The 15794-nt window shown below is 44.1% G+C and overlaps 1 protein-coding gene across 4 annotated transcripts; it reads right to left on the bottom strand.

The window, feature by feature from the left end:
- Positions 1–46: 46 nt before the first annotated feature.
- On the bottom strand, positions 47–15124 carry LOC100824418. Of its 4 annotated transcripts, none has more exons than XM_014902445.2 (11): positions 14859–15124; positions 14632–14778; positions 14388–14563; positions 12721–13107; positions 11555–12625; positions 8036–10154; positions 6374–7375; positions 2134–3129; positions 938–1966; positions 710–796; positions 47–334 (listed from the first exon to the last, which is right to left on the bottom strand). In XM_014902445.2, exons 5-10 carry the CDS (start codon positions 12596–12598, stop codon positions 717–719), a joined length of 6270 nt encoding a protein of 2089 aa, XP_014757931.1. In that variant the 5' UTR covers positions 12599–12625; positions 12721–13107; positions 14388–14563; positions 14632–14778; positions 14859–15124; the 3' UTR covers positions 47–334; positions 710–716. The 4 variants fall into 4 exon arrangements, with proteins under 4 accessions (XP_014757931.1, XP_014757932.1, XP_014757933.1 ...); XM_014902446.2 differs by having other exon boundaries at positions 14687–14778; XM_014902447.2 differs by having other exon boundaries at positions 14771–14778.
- Between the last annotated feature and the right edge of the window lie 670 nt (positions 15125–15794).

The raw sequence follows: 15794 nt of genomic DNA, 5'->3' as shown, positions 1-15794 counted from the left end.
AATTTTCAGGCGTGTCAAATCAATAGCGACAAATGAGACAGCCATATCACAAATAGCTGGAATGAACGTACGATTGAATGATGGCCATAAACTGAAGGGTTAGAAATTACATTATGAATTTCTTGACACATAAAAGCTCACCCTGCGTTTATACAATACAAACCACATAACAGTTGTACTACTTGACAAAGAGATGAACCAAAATTTAAAAAATGTTGGAACATTTTATCCATGTTGTGCAGCTCGCATTATGCTTTGGCTCCATTGCCAGGGCTGCTCTGCATTTATGCATAACTGAAGATGAACAAGGCTGGCTGGCTGGCTTCCCTTCCACCTGCTCACATCAAGATTTAAAGTATATCAGTTTCACCGGATATATATAGGACCATGCAGCTGGTTTTAACTTATCGACATTTTTCATTTCATCAGAGCAGTTTGACATATCAACTAATCATGCAGTCTGTTGAATGGATCATCAAAGCGATCGCCAATACAAAAAGGAAATACATGTGTACGTGGAAGTATTGGTCAATTAGTTAATAGCTAATGTTTTGCTTAGCACATTGCTAATAGGTGTATCAACTTACTTTCTATCCGAGTAAATTTTACATATCACCGAAGGAGTCGAGCACCAAGAATGAAATTAGAAGATGTGGCAGAAAAACAATAATAATACCAAATTAGAAGAGTGCAAGGACGATCTGATTACCAGCAGGCTAGCACCAATTCTCTTCCCGTGCTTCGCATTTTGCCCTATACCCTGAGCCGGATGAAGCAAATATTTCCTGTTGCTCCTCTGGGTCAACAAAACGAATGAAGAATGGAATCAGCGTGAGGAAAAATAAATTGAAGAAACAATATGTGGACAGGGCATTCTAACAGATAATGGAGAGACTTAGAGTAGAAGATGTAGCTCAAAGCAGTCGTGTTAACTTACCTTCAGATTGAGATGATATGCTGGTTAATAAGTGCTGGGACAGTATATCCCTCATCCTGACAGCGTCCTCATCTGCTAACTGGCGCACTTGATCGTCGCTGTAATTCACCTCCTGTTCACTGGGCATGCGTGCACCCTCTTCCATGCCTATCACTATGTTATGCAACCTGCAGCACACGTTGATTGCTCTGGTCATCTCCCTTGGATTGTCCGGGCGCCACTCGCTGTGCATGATCTTCCATGTGCTTTCGAACCTTGCCATCGCCTTCAGCGTGATGTTTCTAGCTGAAGAGTGTCTCCTGTTGAACTCAGCTTGATAAGAAGAGATATCTGGGAGGTCATTCTGCAGCTCGTAAGGTGTGAGCAGCCAGGGCAGAAGAGGGTATCCTGCGTCACCAATTACGTATTCCCCAACTTCTTCTGATGATACCTTGAGCTTGTTGCCATTCAGCCATGCACCCTTCTCGCACTCCTTGAAGAGCATAGAATCATGCAAAAAGCTCAACTGGTTCGTGTTACCTGCCTGCAGTCCCACCAAAATGCTTGTGAACCTCATATCTGGACCGACGACGCCTTGAAATAAAATGCTGTCCTTGTCCTGATGGTCCCAGCTTCTTGACGCAGGTGATACATGAGTTGTATGTAAAACGCCGCAGCAGTTTGGCAGGCCATGGATCTTGGCAAACTTGGATTTCATCTTCTCCCTTTCATCAGATTGTGGCCAGTACACATGGTACTTTGCTCTCTCATACATGGCATCAACAAAGCTCTTGGTTACCAGCGAGACGGTTGACTCGTTCACTCCAAGAAAGGATCCTACAGTTGCAGGTGGGTCGCCAGAGTTGAGCATTATCAGAGCAATGGCTACTCGCTCCTCTAAAGAAAAGAACCTCATATCGAAAAAGAAGTAGTTGTTCATAATTTCCAAAGACGATTCCTTCAGCAAGCTGCAGATGTAGTCGAAAGTTCTTCTTGGCATTTTCAACACAGACTCAAGTCTTTGTGCGTCCTCGAAAATAGTCAGGGTTCCTGGACAGGAAAAATATGTAAAAGTGTCCATAAATTTCAAGGCTGTGACTGTGTTAAAATTGTATCCACAAAATTCAGTAAGTAGTATTGATCGACAACCTACAACAACTAGTAATTGCTCAAACTGAAGCAAATAATCGTTCTATTTAAACCGACTTGTAATTTACCTCCAGATTCCAATGGTTTTCTGGTCAAGTGTTGCGACAATATATCCCTTGCCACCACCGCGTCCTCATCTGCTAACCGGCGCACATGCTGGCTGTTATAGCTCGTTGTACCTGCCTTACACTCCATGTGTATCACTATGTTATGCAACACGAAGCATGCATAGATTGCCCAATGATGATTTTGTGGGCGCCATGCCCCTCCGTGCAGGAATTTCCATGTGTCTTTTAACCTAGTTACAGCCCTCGGCACAATGGTTGTAGCTTCTAAGTGTCTCCTATTGAACTCCACTTGAGAATCTGAGAGCTCATTCTCCAGCTCGTAAGGTGTGAGCAGCCATGGAAGAAGAGGATATCCGGCGTCACCAATTATGTATTCTCCAACTTGCAATCCATCCGGTAAATTCAGCTTGCTACCATTCAGACCAGTACCTTTCTCGCACTCCGTGAAAAGCTCAGAGTCATGCAAAATGCTTGACTGTTTCATGCTGTCTGGCGATGTCAACCAAGTGTTTATGAACCTCATATCTGTATCAACGACAGCTTGCATTAGCATGTCGTCATTCACCTCATGATCTTTGTTGTGTGATCCAGATGTGATGTGAACTGTATGTACAACACCACAGCAGTTTGGTAGGCCATGGATCTTGTCAAACTTGTACTTGATCTTGTCTATTTCGGTGGAGCCTGGCCACCACAAGTGTTCCAATGCTCGCTCCAACATAACCCCGGCAAACGTCCGAGTTACCAGCGAGACGGTTGCCTCGTTGACACCAATATAGCATCCTACGGTTGCAGGTGGGTCGCCAGAGTTGAGCATTATCAGAGCGATGGCTACTCGCTCCTCTAAAGAAAAGGACCTCATGTCGAAAAAGAAATAGCTGTTCATAATTTCCAAAGACGATTCCTTCAGCAAGCTGCAGACGTAGTCGAAGGTTGTTCTTGGCATTTTTAACACAGACTCGAGTCTTTGCGCATCCTCAAAAATAGCCAGGGTTCCTGCACGAGAAGAAGATGCAAGAAGTGGTCTCACAATCCATAACTTGAAGGCAACAGCTCAGCTATGACAGGATTAAAACCGCATCCAACAAATTCAGAACTACAATAACTAGTAGTAATTGCGAAAACTGAAGTAAAGAACCATGCTGTGTTAATCAACTAGTAATTGCTAGATCAAGCACGCAGAAGAGTAGGCCACTCAATCGTGTGGTTAGACACAAGATCAGTTTGAAATGGACTCTATCAACAGAATATATGTACACTACCTCAAGCATGCATATGGCACATACTGTTCGTGGGACTATTATTGCTCCAATCAGCCAGACTCTGTATATCAGAACATCATATAACATCCCGTACGACACAATACACATTTGTGCACATTGAATATGGAAATTATGATCAACGTGCATGCATGATCAAGACTCTCCTTTCTCACACATGAAGGGTACCTTTTGTTACATGTATGTACATCTAAAACTCTGTTCCTACACACACAATGCTTATATGTACATCTAAAGCTTAGAAGAGAATAAGGCATCTTCCACCACTGTGTCGCTCAGCTTTGACAATCGGCAGTACATGAGCAAAAGTAACGTTTGTTCGGTCGAAGTACTACGTACAAACAACATTGCTCCTAACGTTCGTACGTGTAAAAAAAAGTTTTGCTTATCTGTGTTAATTTTTAGAACAACTAGCAAAATGAACCGTGCATTTGTGTGGCTAGATTCAATTGATATTGTTATATTTAATTTGGGACACCACCACCAGTTATTATTCAATTAATTTGTTGCTACTCTCACACTATCACACTGATATATCAACCAAATACTGCAAAAAAGAAGTAAAATACATCCACGGCACTAATTCTTTCCTAAAGATGACAAATCAGTCCTAAATCTTTGAAAATGCTAGTGGTTCATTGTAGGTCCTAAGTGTGTTTGCCCCTCTCTGACCAGTTGACGTGGCGGTTTGACTTATGCCATGTCAGCCTGGGTCCACACGTCGGTTATCTCTTCAAATGTCAAACTTGCAAATAACACCCGCAATTATCTTTTCTTCTCCACCAGCAGTCCCTCACGGCTTCACTCTATCCCCCAAACCCAAAGCCTATCCTCGAGCTCCTGCAACCAGAACTGATCAGCCCCCTTCTCTGTCTTCTTCGTGCTCCTCCAGCGCACCACCGTCTCCGGCCAACGGCCGCCGCTTGCGCCGACAGCCCACGCCTCGCAGCCCGACCGATGCACGGGCTCTGCACCCGCCTCCCACGGCACCTCTGAGCCCACGCGGCTGCTGGGCATTGGGAGGAGGACCGAGTGGAGTGCGGTGGTTCCAATTGCAGCGGTGGCGGCATGAATCGCCACGAAATCGGCTTCAATCACGGTTGGTGGCGTTTGGTGACGGCCAAGATTCGAGAGGCGACTGTCTTGATTCCCGACGAAAATCGGTCTGCGGGGTGCCGGTGGCGGCCGGAGAAGTTGTGCGTAGAGGTTCAACATGGTGACCCTCAAGGGACCCTTTGACCCTTCTTAGTTCAAATAAATGAACTAGTTTTTCAAAAGAGTAAAATACACCAGTAGTCCATGAACTCGGCAAAAATGAACACTTAAGTACACGAACTCAAAAAACGCAAACTTAAACCTCTAAACTGGAACCATTGTGTCACTTTAGTCCAAACGGTTCGGCGAGACTTAAACACGCCACGTGGCCGCCACGTCGGCTTCGGCGAGCCCTTCACTGGCGTCATCTTGTCAAAATTGAGCGTTGTGGACTTGATAGCAACTTTAGGCGAGGCAGCTGCGGCAACGACGTGGTTCTCAAGGCCCCAGGATCCCTGTCTGGGCGTGGCTGCCTTGCCCCTCGCGGGCGGCTCAAGCATGGTGATTTTGCAAAAGAAATCCTAAGAAAACCGAGTAGCAGCCCGCGGTCCTGGCCAAAGCCGACGTGGCGGCCACATGGCATGTTTTTGACTAAAGTGACAAAGTAGTCCCAATTTAGGGGTTTCAGTGTGCGTTTTCCGAATTCGTGGACTAAAGTGTTCATTTTTGCCGAGTTCATGAACTAGTGATGTATTTTACTCTTTTCAAAAAGTTGTGTTTAAATTTTTAGTTTATTTGGTTCAATTAAGGAGGGTCAAAAGTTAGCCCGAGAATCAAAAATTTGCAGCTCACTTGTGCGGCCTCGGGTTCTGGTGGCCAGCAGTGGGATGAAGATTAGCAGCAGTTGCTGGCTCGTGGGCGGTGCCATCTGCCCTCTCCCTGTGCTCCGTTCTGACGTCCGGTGAGGTGGAGAGAGGAGAAAGGATGAGATACTATAATAAAATGTATTTTCTATCTTACATTAATTGGTGTGGCCGGCCACCGAACCAGAACAGAGCTTACCGGCCGGTTTTTGTTAGAAACCACGAATCGAACGGTTTATGCTGAACCGCCTGGTTCAATTCAGTTTCAAAGATATTACTCACTTATTTGGAGTGATTTGGATTTGTATATATTCTTATACAACCCAACGTCACTTATTTTTGGACTCTCGGCGGCCGCCTGCCTGTATTTATAGGCTTGTAGATGTTTCTTTCGATCTCTTGTAGTAGCTGGTGGAGGTGGTACTAAATGTACATGCATGCGTCTGTTTCTTCTGCTTGGCCTGATAGCTGAAGTTACTCGGCTTGTCGCCCATGAAAGGTGGTGCAACGCTCGGGAGCAGAATAGATGGGATCGACACTTCGCTCAAAAGAAAAGGCGGGATCGACCTGGTTGACTGCTGGAAGTATACACACGGGTCCGGCCCAGTGCTTGTCTCCTAAGCACGCTTTAGAAAAAAAAATAAGAGTCACTACCGTCCTGACTTAATTAACACGTACATGTAGTTCCAACTCACGTACGTGCACATGCAAGCGTTCTAGGAATAAATGTGGAAAACCATATCATTCCAATCCATTCTTAAGCATGGATTTTTTTTCCCAAACGCGAAATGGCTACATATATAGACATCATATGAACAGTGATAATGCATGGCTAATGACGATTAATGTGAGCACATATATAGATCAAACTAAACTGAAGCACAACTATGCAACTTATATAGAACGGCAGAGAAAATAAGTGAGAGCACATATATAGTGATAATGCATGGCTATCAGTGAAAGTTTGAATTAGCACGAGAAGATTACATTAATTAGGTCGACAGAGAAAAGATATAGAGAGATTGAGGGAATTAAGATGCAGCAGCAGTTGTGTTAATTTACCTCCAGATTCCAATGGTTTGCTGGTCAAATGTTGCGACAATATATCCCTTGCCATGGCCGCATCCTCATCTGCTAACTGCCGTACTTCTTTGCTACCGGCGCCATAGCTCGTTGTGCCTGCCTTACACTCCATTTCTATCACTATGGTATGCAACTTGCAGCATGTTTGGATTGCGTTCCGCAGCACATATTGATCTTCCGGGTGCCACCCCCGTCCATGCAGGAACTTCCATGTGTCTTTCAATCTTTCCAGTGCACTCCTCGGCACAACGGCCATTGCTTCTGAATGTCTCCTATTGAACTCCACTTGATAATCTGAGAGGTCATTCTCCGGGTGGTAAGGTGTGAGCAGCCAGGGAAGAAGAGGATATCCGGCATCCCCAATCACGTATTCTCCAACTTGCCGTCCATCCGATAAATTCAGCTTGCTACCATTCAGCCTAGTACCCTTCTCGCACCGCTTGAAGAGATTGGAGTCATGCGAAATGCTTGACTCCTTCATGTTGTCTGGCGATCCCAAGTGAACATCTATGAACCTCATATCTGAATCAACAACGACTTGCATTAGCAGGTCTTCATTCTTCTTCTCACGGTCGCTGTTTTGAGACCCAAATGGGATGCGAGCTGCATGTACAACACCGCAGCAGTTTGGCAGGCCGCGGATCTTGTCAAACTTGTACTTGATCTTCTCCATTTCAGTGGTGCCTGGCCATCCTGGTGTGTCCATAGCAACAACAAAGCTCTCGGTTACCTGCGAGACGGTTGACTCATTCAAGGCAACGGAGGATCCTACGGTTGCAGGTGTCTCGCCAGAGTTGAGCACTATCAGAGCGACGGCAACTCCGTCTTCTAAACACAAATACCTCCCATCGGGAAAGGTGTATTTGTTCGCATGTTGCCAAGAGTTCTCCTTCAATAAGTTGCAGACGTAGTCGAAGGCTCTTCTTGGCATTTTCAGCGCAGACTCGAGCCTTTGTGCATCCTCAAAAATAGGTAGAGTTCCTGCATGGAAACAAATTCCAAAAAATAGGTTACATAATTAATCCATATATTGCAAGGCAACATCGTGTCACTAGTGGCAGGGTAAAGATTGTGTCCAGAAATTGAGAAAGTAGTATTTTGATCTAACAGCCCGGCAGCCATACAACGTACAGCTAGTAATTAATTGCAAAAACTGACGCTACGTACATGCATGTCCGATTATACACTCGAGCATGTTGAGCTAGCTAGTCCATGGTTAGACTCACATGAATACACCATTACACCCACACAAAGAATTAACTCACAAGAACCTTAGCCGGAGCCTTTTCTTGTCCCATGTACAGTGTACAAATGCCGAGATATGTTATGATGGCGAATAAATCAGTTTACCTCTAGAAAAGAATGACGGATGCAAATTCCAAAAAAAACTAACACAAAGTTACATAATTAATCCATATATTGCACACAAAGAAATTAGGAAAGGAAGAACACACTATTTTCTCTTGCGTACACACATGACAGCTTGATCCCGCAGGACGCTTCTCACACTAGCTAATTAACACTTTACATCTAGGAACTCTCATTGCGTGAGCACACGCTTTAAAAAATAAATCTAAGCATGCCGAGATACAAATGAAAAACAGAGTTGGCGAATAAATCAGATAAGTTATAATGATTTACCTCTAGACAGGAATGACGGATTGACATTTGTGTCGAAGCTGCACGGCCCTCTTGTGTACAACACGTAGAAATCACTTGTGTATAGCCGTCTGGCCTTCACATGGTCGACGTGTCTGAACTTGGCAAACTCTGGTCCAGATTCCCCCGCCGCAATGGAAGTGAGCAGCGTTAGGCTGCATCTTAGCTCGAAATGCCTCGGGTTCACATCTCTCAAGTATCCAGGGACAGTTTCCATCTCGTCATCCTGCAGCACCAGCCTTTGCAGTGCAGGCACGTCGTTCACTGACTTCAGCTTCCGGCATCTGGTGATGGTGAGCTTCTGCAGTTTGGGGAGATTAGTGATCCTCTCCAGGTCGGGGCATTCATCAACTGTAAGCTCAACGGCAGAAGGAAAGTTCTCAAGGTAGCTGAGCTGCTTCACATCTTCTATTGATAACTTTCTCAAAGCCCTTGCATTGGAGGCAAGTCCAGGAGGAACACGCCGCAGTTTGCAATTCCAGAGCAAAAGCTCCTCCAAACGGGGCATGGCTTGAACTTTCTCCTCCCACTCCCACTCCTCCAATTCCATCATTCCATTTAAGAGCATCTTTTGCAATCTCGGAAATGGAACTGCTGTCGCCTGAGAGGTATGCAAGAATTCATTTCCAACACGCTTGATGCATGGAGCGCGGACAACCTCAAGCACCTGCAGACAGGGGAGATGGCACAACCCATCGGGAAGTTGGGTGCAGCAAGCTAGGTGACACAACAACAGAGACTTCAAGTTGTTCAGGGGCACCCTTGGTGTGGACATCATCCAGCTCGGGAGTTTCTTGCCAAAATAATCATAAATATCAAGATTTTCAACACTGGACGGAGGGCAGAGCTCATTGAACACCTTCTCTATCCGTTGCTGCTCATCTTCATTCAGCTTCTCTCTTGGGGTGCAGTGCAAGAGTAGGTTGGTAAGATGTTTCTTCTCACTAAGGCTAGCATTAGCAGCAGAAGATGCATTCTCCAGTTTTACTAGTCTCAGAAATCTGAGTTGGGAAAGAGGCCCCAACTCATCCAAACTGCACCAGTCACCATCCACAAGAGCTGGAAACCCACATAGAATTCTCATATTTGTCAGACCACGGAACCCTCTAGGTATCATACTTACTTTCTCCGGAAGGTTAACGTATCTCAGATGGCCAAGCTTCACAATGCTGTCAGGAAGACTCACCAAATTTTTACAATTATTAATGCCAAGGTACTGCAAAAAAATCATCTTGCCAATATCCTCTGGAAGTGCAGATATACCAGTATTTGCTTGATTCCATTTTCCTGAGATGAGATTCAAATACCTCAGGTGCTTGAGTTGATGCAACGATTCAACTAAAGCCACATCTTCAGAGTCTATATATAGAGTCCGTAGACTCGAAGAAGTAACCAATGAGTCACCAGGCTTCATCTTGATTGGGACAGTTGAGATTAATGTTCTCATTGATTGCTGCTGCTCTCGCAAAGATACCCAATCCAAATCATCTGATTGCACTTCGTCGGTTTCTAATTGTATAGACAACCGAAGAAACTTCTTGGAATTAAGTTTGTCAAGAATATCAATTTCTCCATCCTGAGCTACGAGTGCTTCATCTCTAGCCATATATTGACCAAATGAGCGAACAACATCATGCATGCTGCAAAACTTTTGATGAAAAAGAAAATCATCTAGCTCATCTAGCTGTATAAGGTTCCTAGATAACAACCCCTCATAGTAATTTCTTCCCGTTTCTTCTAGATGATTAGAGTTTCCAGGAATAAATCCTTCACCAATCCACATTGCAACAACTTGATCCACATTAAACCCTCTACTTTTAGGAAGAAGAGAGTAGTATAGAAAGCACTGCTTCAGTTCAGGAGGCATATCTTGATAGCTCAAGTATACTGCATTATTGAGATCTTCGGGCATTTTACTAGTTGACCAATCAGAATTATCCAAAACCTGCTCCCAGTCACGACGATGCATCTCCCTTTGACGCAAGAGTCCTCCCATTACTTTGATGGCAAGTGGCAAACCACCACATTTTTGTATGATTTTCAATCCGATATCCTTCAGGATATTGACGTCGTATTCATCTCTTTCACCTGAGAGTACTACCTGCAAACATACAGACCGTAGAGCTAATTAACTGGGTAGAAACTCTTTTCAAGACGTTCAAATTTAGCTCTGAAGAGACAAAAGGAGTATTTGATTATCTAATCACCCACTGATCAAGGATATTTTTTTGATTATGTAAATATCCAAAGTATGGAAATGTTGGAGTGTGATTAGTGTGTCCTGCAGACAAGAGGAGTATTTCGTGTGTTCTGGTGAGCAGCTGTTGAGGTGCAACAAGCCTCAACAAACTGTTCTAGTGAACAGCACACCAATAGCTAAACAATATCATGCTCTTTGGGTTCTCAAAAAAAAAAAATGTCATGCTCTTTGTTTGCTAAACAGAGGTATTGGTGTGTTGTGTTGTGTGTGCTGGCTGAGCGAGGAGGCGCTACTGCCTGGTGAAAGGAAGAGCTTGTAGCCAGCCGTAGTAGTGGTATGTAAGAAAGAGCTTGTTGTTTAGATTTTTTTTTCTTCCGCAGAGCGATAAAAAAAAGAAAGAAGGGTGTGCCAGGTGGTGTGTCCGACTGGTGATGCTTCAGGGCTACGTGGGCTCTAAAACTACAGGGGAAGAATGATCGATGATGAAGTCGGTGCCATCTATCTTGCATTTTAGCATATCAACGAGTGTGACGAACATGATGGGGATTGCGTGACTGAACTGAGCAAGAATCAGGGGCGGAGGGAGTCGGTACCGTAGGGAAAAAAAGAACCGGGTTAGCGGGTCGGGTTGGGTAGTGCAGGAACATACAACCTATATTTCTTCATTGGTAAAAAATGACATGTTCGTTGCTGGATTAAGTTCTACAACAAAATAACATCTCAATGTCATTAATGAACCTTTACAAAGGCGTGAATAAAGTATGGAAAATCGAATTGGTGCTATGATATACTCTCTCCTTTTCACAAAGAATGGCACGCACACATTTCGAGATTTTACTTTGACCAACAATTAGAGTAATGATTTGAGGGTTATGTGCTACAAAAATTATATCATTAGATTCTATTTCAAAAGCGTTTCCAGCGATATAAATTTGGTAACATATAATCTATATATTATTGGTCTAATTGTTGGTCAAAGTTCGACCTCAAAATGTATGGGTACCATTCTTTGTGAAAAGGAGGGAGTATAAACACTCTCTTGTTTCCGTATATGCTCCAACAACATAATTATTTACTTCTTCATGTATGTAAAAGATCAAACTAAGTTAAGAGAATTCTGGCAGCCTCTTATATACCTCCCAGGAGATAATAGTAGAAATAACCAACCGAATTACAAAGAATTAACGCCCATATTAATCTGAAAGCATAATTCTCTTAACTACCTAGCTAGTCTCATAATAAATAGATGAAGACAAGATTTCTCACTTGATTAAGACACTAGTGTTTAACTATTTTCGTACCTGTTTCTTGAGCAATGACCAAGCATCATCAGGCGATAATGTGTCGATGTAGTGGTGGGGCCATGTGGCTGTCATCCCTCGGGCAACAGCTTCATCTCTAGTAGTGATGAGAACTCGGCTGCCAGAAGCAGCAGCATTGACTAAGGGTGTTTGAAGCACACCCTCCCACGATCCATGACTCCACAAATCATCCATCACCAGAAAGAACTTCTTCCCTTTTAGTGCCTTGGTAAGGATTGGTTGAAGCACGGACAATACTTTTTCACCACAATGGTCTCCCCCGGCATGGGTGATGGCTGTTCTGAGCAACTCAGTCTGGTCGAAGTTCTGGTTAATGCTCAACCATATCATCTTGTCGAACTCACTTTGAATGGATTGGTTGTTGAAGACATTCTGGGCAAGGGTGGTCTTGCCAATCCCACCGACGCCTACAATGGCGAACACCATGATGTTGTTGGTGACACCCTCGCGTGTCTGCAAGATCTTGTCCACCAATGCCCTTGTGTCTTCTTCGATCTTCTCTCCGACCACACCCAACTGGTCGAGCTCCCCTGACGTTTCCCGATTAGGATTGCCATGACGAGAGGCATGCATATTCCTGCCACGGTCTTCATAAGACCCAAGATCGATGAATTTGAATGTAGCACTCCGCTTCCCAATGCTGTCGAGCCTCTCATTGAGCGCCTTGATGCGGGTGCCCATGTCATGAGCATGGAAGGGATTCCTTATGCAGAAGAGGAAGGGATTGCAGCATCCTGCATCCACAGTGGACTCTCCACGCTCCATGACCTGGAGCTGGCAGAGGTCGAGGATGTCGGTGGCGTCATACATGGCGCGCTTGAGCTCCGTCACCCACCCCTGCACGCTCTTGTCGGTGATGTTCCTCCTATCAGCATCGGCAAGGAAGTTCTTGAGGTCCCCTAGCTTATCACTCATCTTGTCAATCTCGACGGAGACTCCGAGCAGCAGATGTATCGCATCCGCCGCCATCTCGGTCAGCATGCCTTGCAGGTAGGATGCAAAAGCATCCAGGACCATCGCCATTAAGGACTCTCTTTCTGCTGCCTTTTGCTGTGTAATAGAGGAAAGAGAAGTTCAAATTAAGTAGGAGAAACAGCTAGTTAACAAGTAAATAAACTAGAGACAAAACTGAAACTGCCTCCAACCTTTGAGATGGATGAATGTTCTCCTGGTCAGTCAGTTCAGGAGTAAGTTTCGATCGTGGTGAGGAGAGGAGGGGCTTCAAGTGGATATGAACAGAAGGGAAACTAGCTAAGACCAAATCTCTCCACTTGGACACAATGGTTAAGGCGCTCAGATAAAGCAGTAGCAGAGTGCTGCAACTGCACTGGACAGAGCTAATAAATACATATCATGTGTTGTCAAGTCGATCCTCATCCTCAGGCCATCACATGCAATGTGCAGAAATGAATTTAGTTCCTTGCAGTGCCAGAAGGATTCTCAGATTTGGATCAGAATTTAATCTGTCCATTAATTCTGGTATTTGGTCCCAGTAAGTAGGGTCGTTGCAAGAATTTAATCGCGAGTTGTATCTGCAAAATAAAATGTTAGCTCTGGTCATAGAACAACCAGCATGCAAATTAACTAAGCAGTTCATACGATGATTTCCTTTCCATCTTAACTCCTAGTTCTAATATAGATTCTTAAACAGTGTGCAATAACATGGTTAATACTGTAGAGGATTCTGAGCAGTTAAAGGATACATATGATGAACTACTGCAACCATATATAATATCGAAAAATTAAGATCAAGCAGTCAACAGTTGAGTTGCTAGTGCAAGAAAGTAATTTCATATTATGCAGTTCTCTCATTTTCCAGTGAACTTGATTTTGCAGTGACCAATTAATCACTGGTCCGAATCTATCTCATTTCAAAACTATCCTAATGCTTGTTCATGTGATGGGTCATCATTGCTGTGAGAGCACAAAGACAAAACTACTGCAGTGATACAGACAATAATGCAGCAAAGGGAGAGGACACCTTCTGTTTGTTTGGCATTGACCTACAGTTCTGAGTTTGCAGCTTGATGCAATTTTAGTTGTATTTAATAATAAGGAATGGATTTAAATCTGTCAAGAAAATTAACCAATAGTTCTTAGTTTGCACGACTCAAAATCTGCAAGCGTATGTCAAACAAAAACACACAACTGGATAAGCAATGTATTTAAATGTATGCACAACTCTTGCACAAATTATTGTAAGTTGTAGCAGAAATTCAGAGATACCACTAACTATTTCCGCCCAAAGTTTGAATAAATTGACATGATGGAGCAATGGAATTATTTCAGTTCTGCACGCATAGCCCCGAGTATTTGTTTACCATAGAAAACCTTAAGTGATCTTCTATTACTTACATCTTTACCCATTACAAGTTCAGAACAGTGATGCATTTTCTAGATATCTAGAACAGTTATTGGTTTGTCAAACGCGCATAGTAGTTGATGGAAGGTCATATATAATGGCATATTTCAGTGTGTTAATAACGTGGAAATAAGGATCAGTAGTAATCATCTTGCAATGCGTGTGTTACAAACGAATCTTCCAGCAAGAAAACCGGTTCATAGTAAACAAAAATAGGTAGTAATCATCCTGGCGAAGCAGCTTGATGCGACTTTACCGACCCATCACTACATTACTAAGATCTTGGAGATGAAAACTGAGATCCACACTGCTATGGTGGCCAAAAAGGGAAAAGGGACAGAAAAGGTGATGTGAATACTCGTTAAAAGAAAGCTAGTTTAATCAATGAACTACAACTAGAATTAAATGAACAATAGATATCTACACAAAATTTGCATGGAAGGGACATACACTGATTAGACCGAGAGAAGAAAAGGAACAAAACTTCCAGCTATGATCGACTTGATCTCCTGATGCCAGTTGGCCATGGAGTTCACCAGATCAAACAGCAGCAAATGAGACACTGGAGCAGAGGAATGGCTAGAAATCTAAACAACAGTAGCAACTAATAAAGCCTCCTCTTCTGCCTGCATAAAAACTGCTGGTTATGCTAGAACCAGAACATATCAGCGGAGAACAAGGTTTAGAACTGAACTAACGAAGCCTCCTTTTCTTTAGAGTCTTTCAAGGAGAAAAGTAGTGATTTTTACTAGGATGAAGTTTTTTCTCTAAGTTCCTGGAGAGGATCAACATCAAGGTAGAGGGCAGAGAAAACTGAACACAAGTTGTCACACCTGCATCACTGCATCAAGTAGAGGGCATGAAGGAAGAGAAGAAGGAAAAGAGGAAGAGAAACCAAGGAATGTTGCGGTATGAGCTTACCATCCAGTAGCAGCATACTTATCACGCACCGGATCCAGAAAACGAAATCAAGAAAGAGCGGAGCTATGGTTGGAAAGAGCTAGCACAATCGCGGTGAGCTGTGGGGAAGCCTCCTCTTCTTGCAAGCATGTGAGGTGTGGGGAAGAGACCTTGCATTATTGCAGTATAGACTAGGACGAGTAAGAGTAACAGTGTAAAGGGCTTTTGCAGTGTAGACAAGACCTTGCATTATTGCTAGTGTTGCCTTGGTTTGGTTGTGCGCTGAAAAAGTATGGCATGCATGCTTGTTTGCCCTTTTCTCAATATCACTCTTAAGAGTGTTAATCAAACTGTACCGATCCCATGAGACCGTTGACTCGTGACTCGTGAGTCAAGCTCCAACTAGGAAGCATAGTTGCTGCAGGATCTAAATCTCACTGTCATTTACAGGGCAGCATCTTGGCTCTCACCAGTCACCCCATCATGTGTCCACGAGAGTGACGTGCAATGCTATTTAAAAGAACGAGAAAAATACACCACTAGTTCCTGAACTCGGCAAAAATGAACATTTTAGTCCACAAACTCGGAAAACGCACACTTAAACCCCTAAATTGGGACTAGTATGTCACTTTAGTCCAAAAACAGTTCGGCGAGGCTTAAACACGCCATGTGGCCGTCACGCCGGCCTCGGCCAGGACCGCGGGCTGCTACTCGATCTTCTTAGGATTTTTTTGGCAAAATCACCATGCCCGAGTCGCCGAGAGGGGCAAGGCGGCCGCGCCCAGACAGGGATCCTGGGGCCCTGAGAACCACGTTGTTGCCGCCGCCGTCTCGCCTAAGGTTGCTATCAAGTCCACAACGCTAAATTTTGACCAGAGGACGCCGGTGAAGGGGTCGCCGAAGCCGACATGGCGGCCACGTGGCGCGTTTTTGGACTAAAGTGACACAGTAGTCCCA

Source organism: Brachypodium distachyon, chromosome 4 (assembly GCF_000005505.3).
Source record: "Brachypodium distachyon strain Bd21 chromosome 4, Brachypodium_distachyon_v3.0, whole genome shotgun sequence".
Classification (NCBI taxonomy): Eukaryota; Viridiplantae; Streptophyta; class Magnoliopsida; order Poales; family Poaceae; genus Brachypodium; species Brachypodium distachyon.
Note: the sequence above shows the minus strand (reverse complement) of the source record. Positions and strands in the feature narration are given on the sequence as shown.

Bases quoted from the DNA above. Each gene is read 5' to 3' on its own strand.
- LOC100824418 (XM_003575585.4), bottom strand. From the start codon at position 12,598: ATGGCGATGGTCCTGGATGCTTTTGCATCCTACCTGCAAGGCATGCTG. The intron at 7,376-8,035 runs GTAAATCATTAT...GTTTCCATGCAG, and splicing joins TCCGTCATTCCTGTCTAGAG to GAACTCTACCTATTTTTGAG. The intron at 1,967-2,133 runs GTAAATTACAAG...TTTCCTGTCCAG, and splicing joins AAAACCATTGGAATCTGGAG to GAACCCTGACTATTTTCGAG.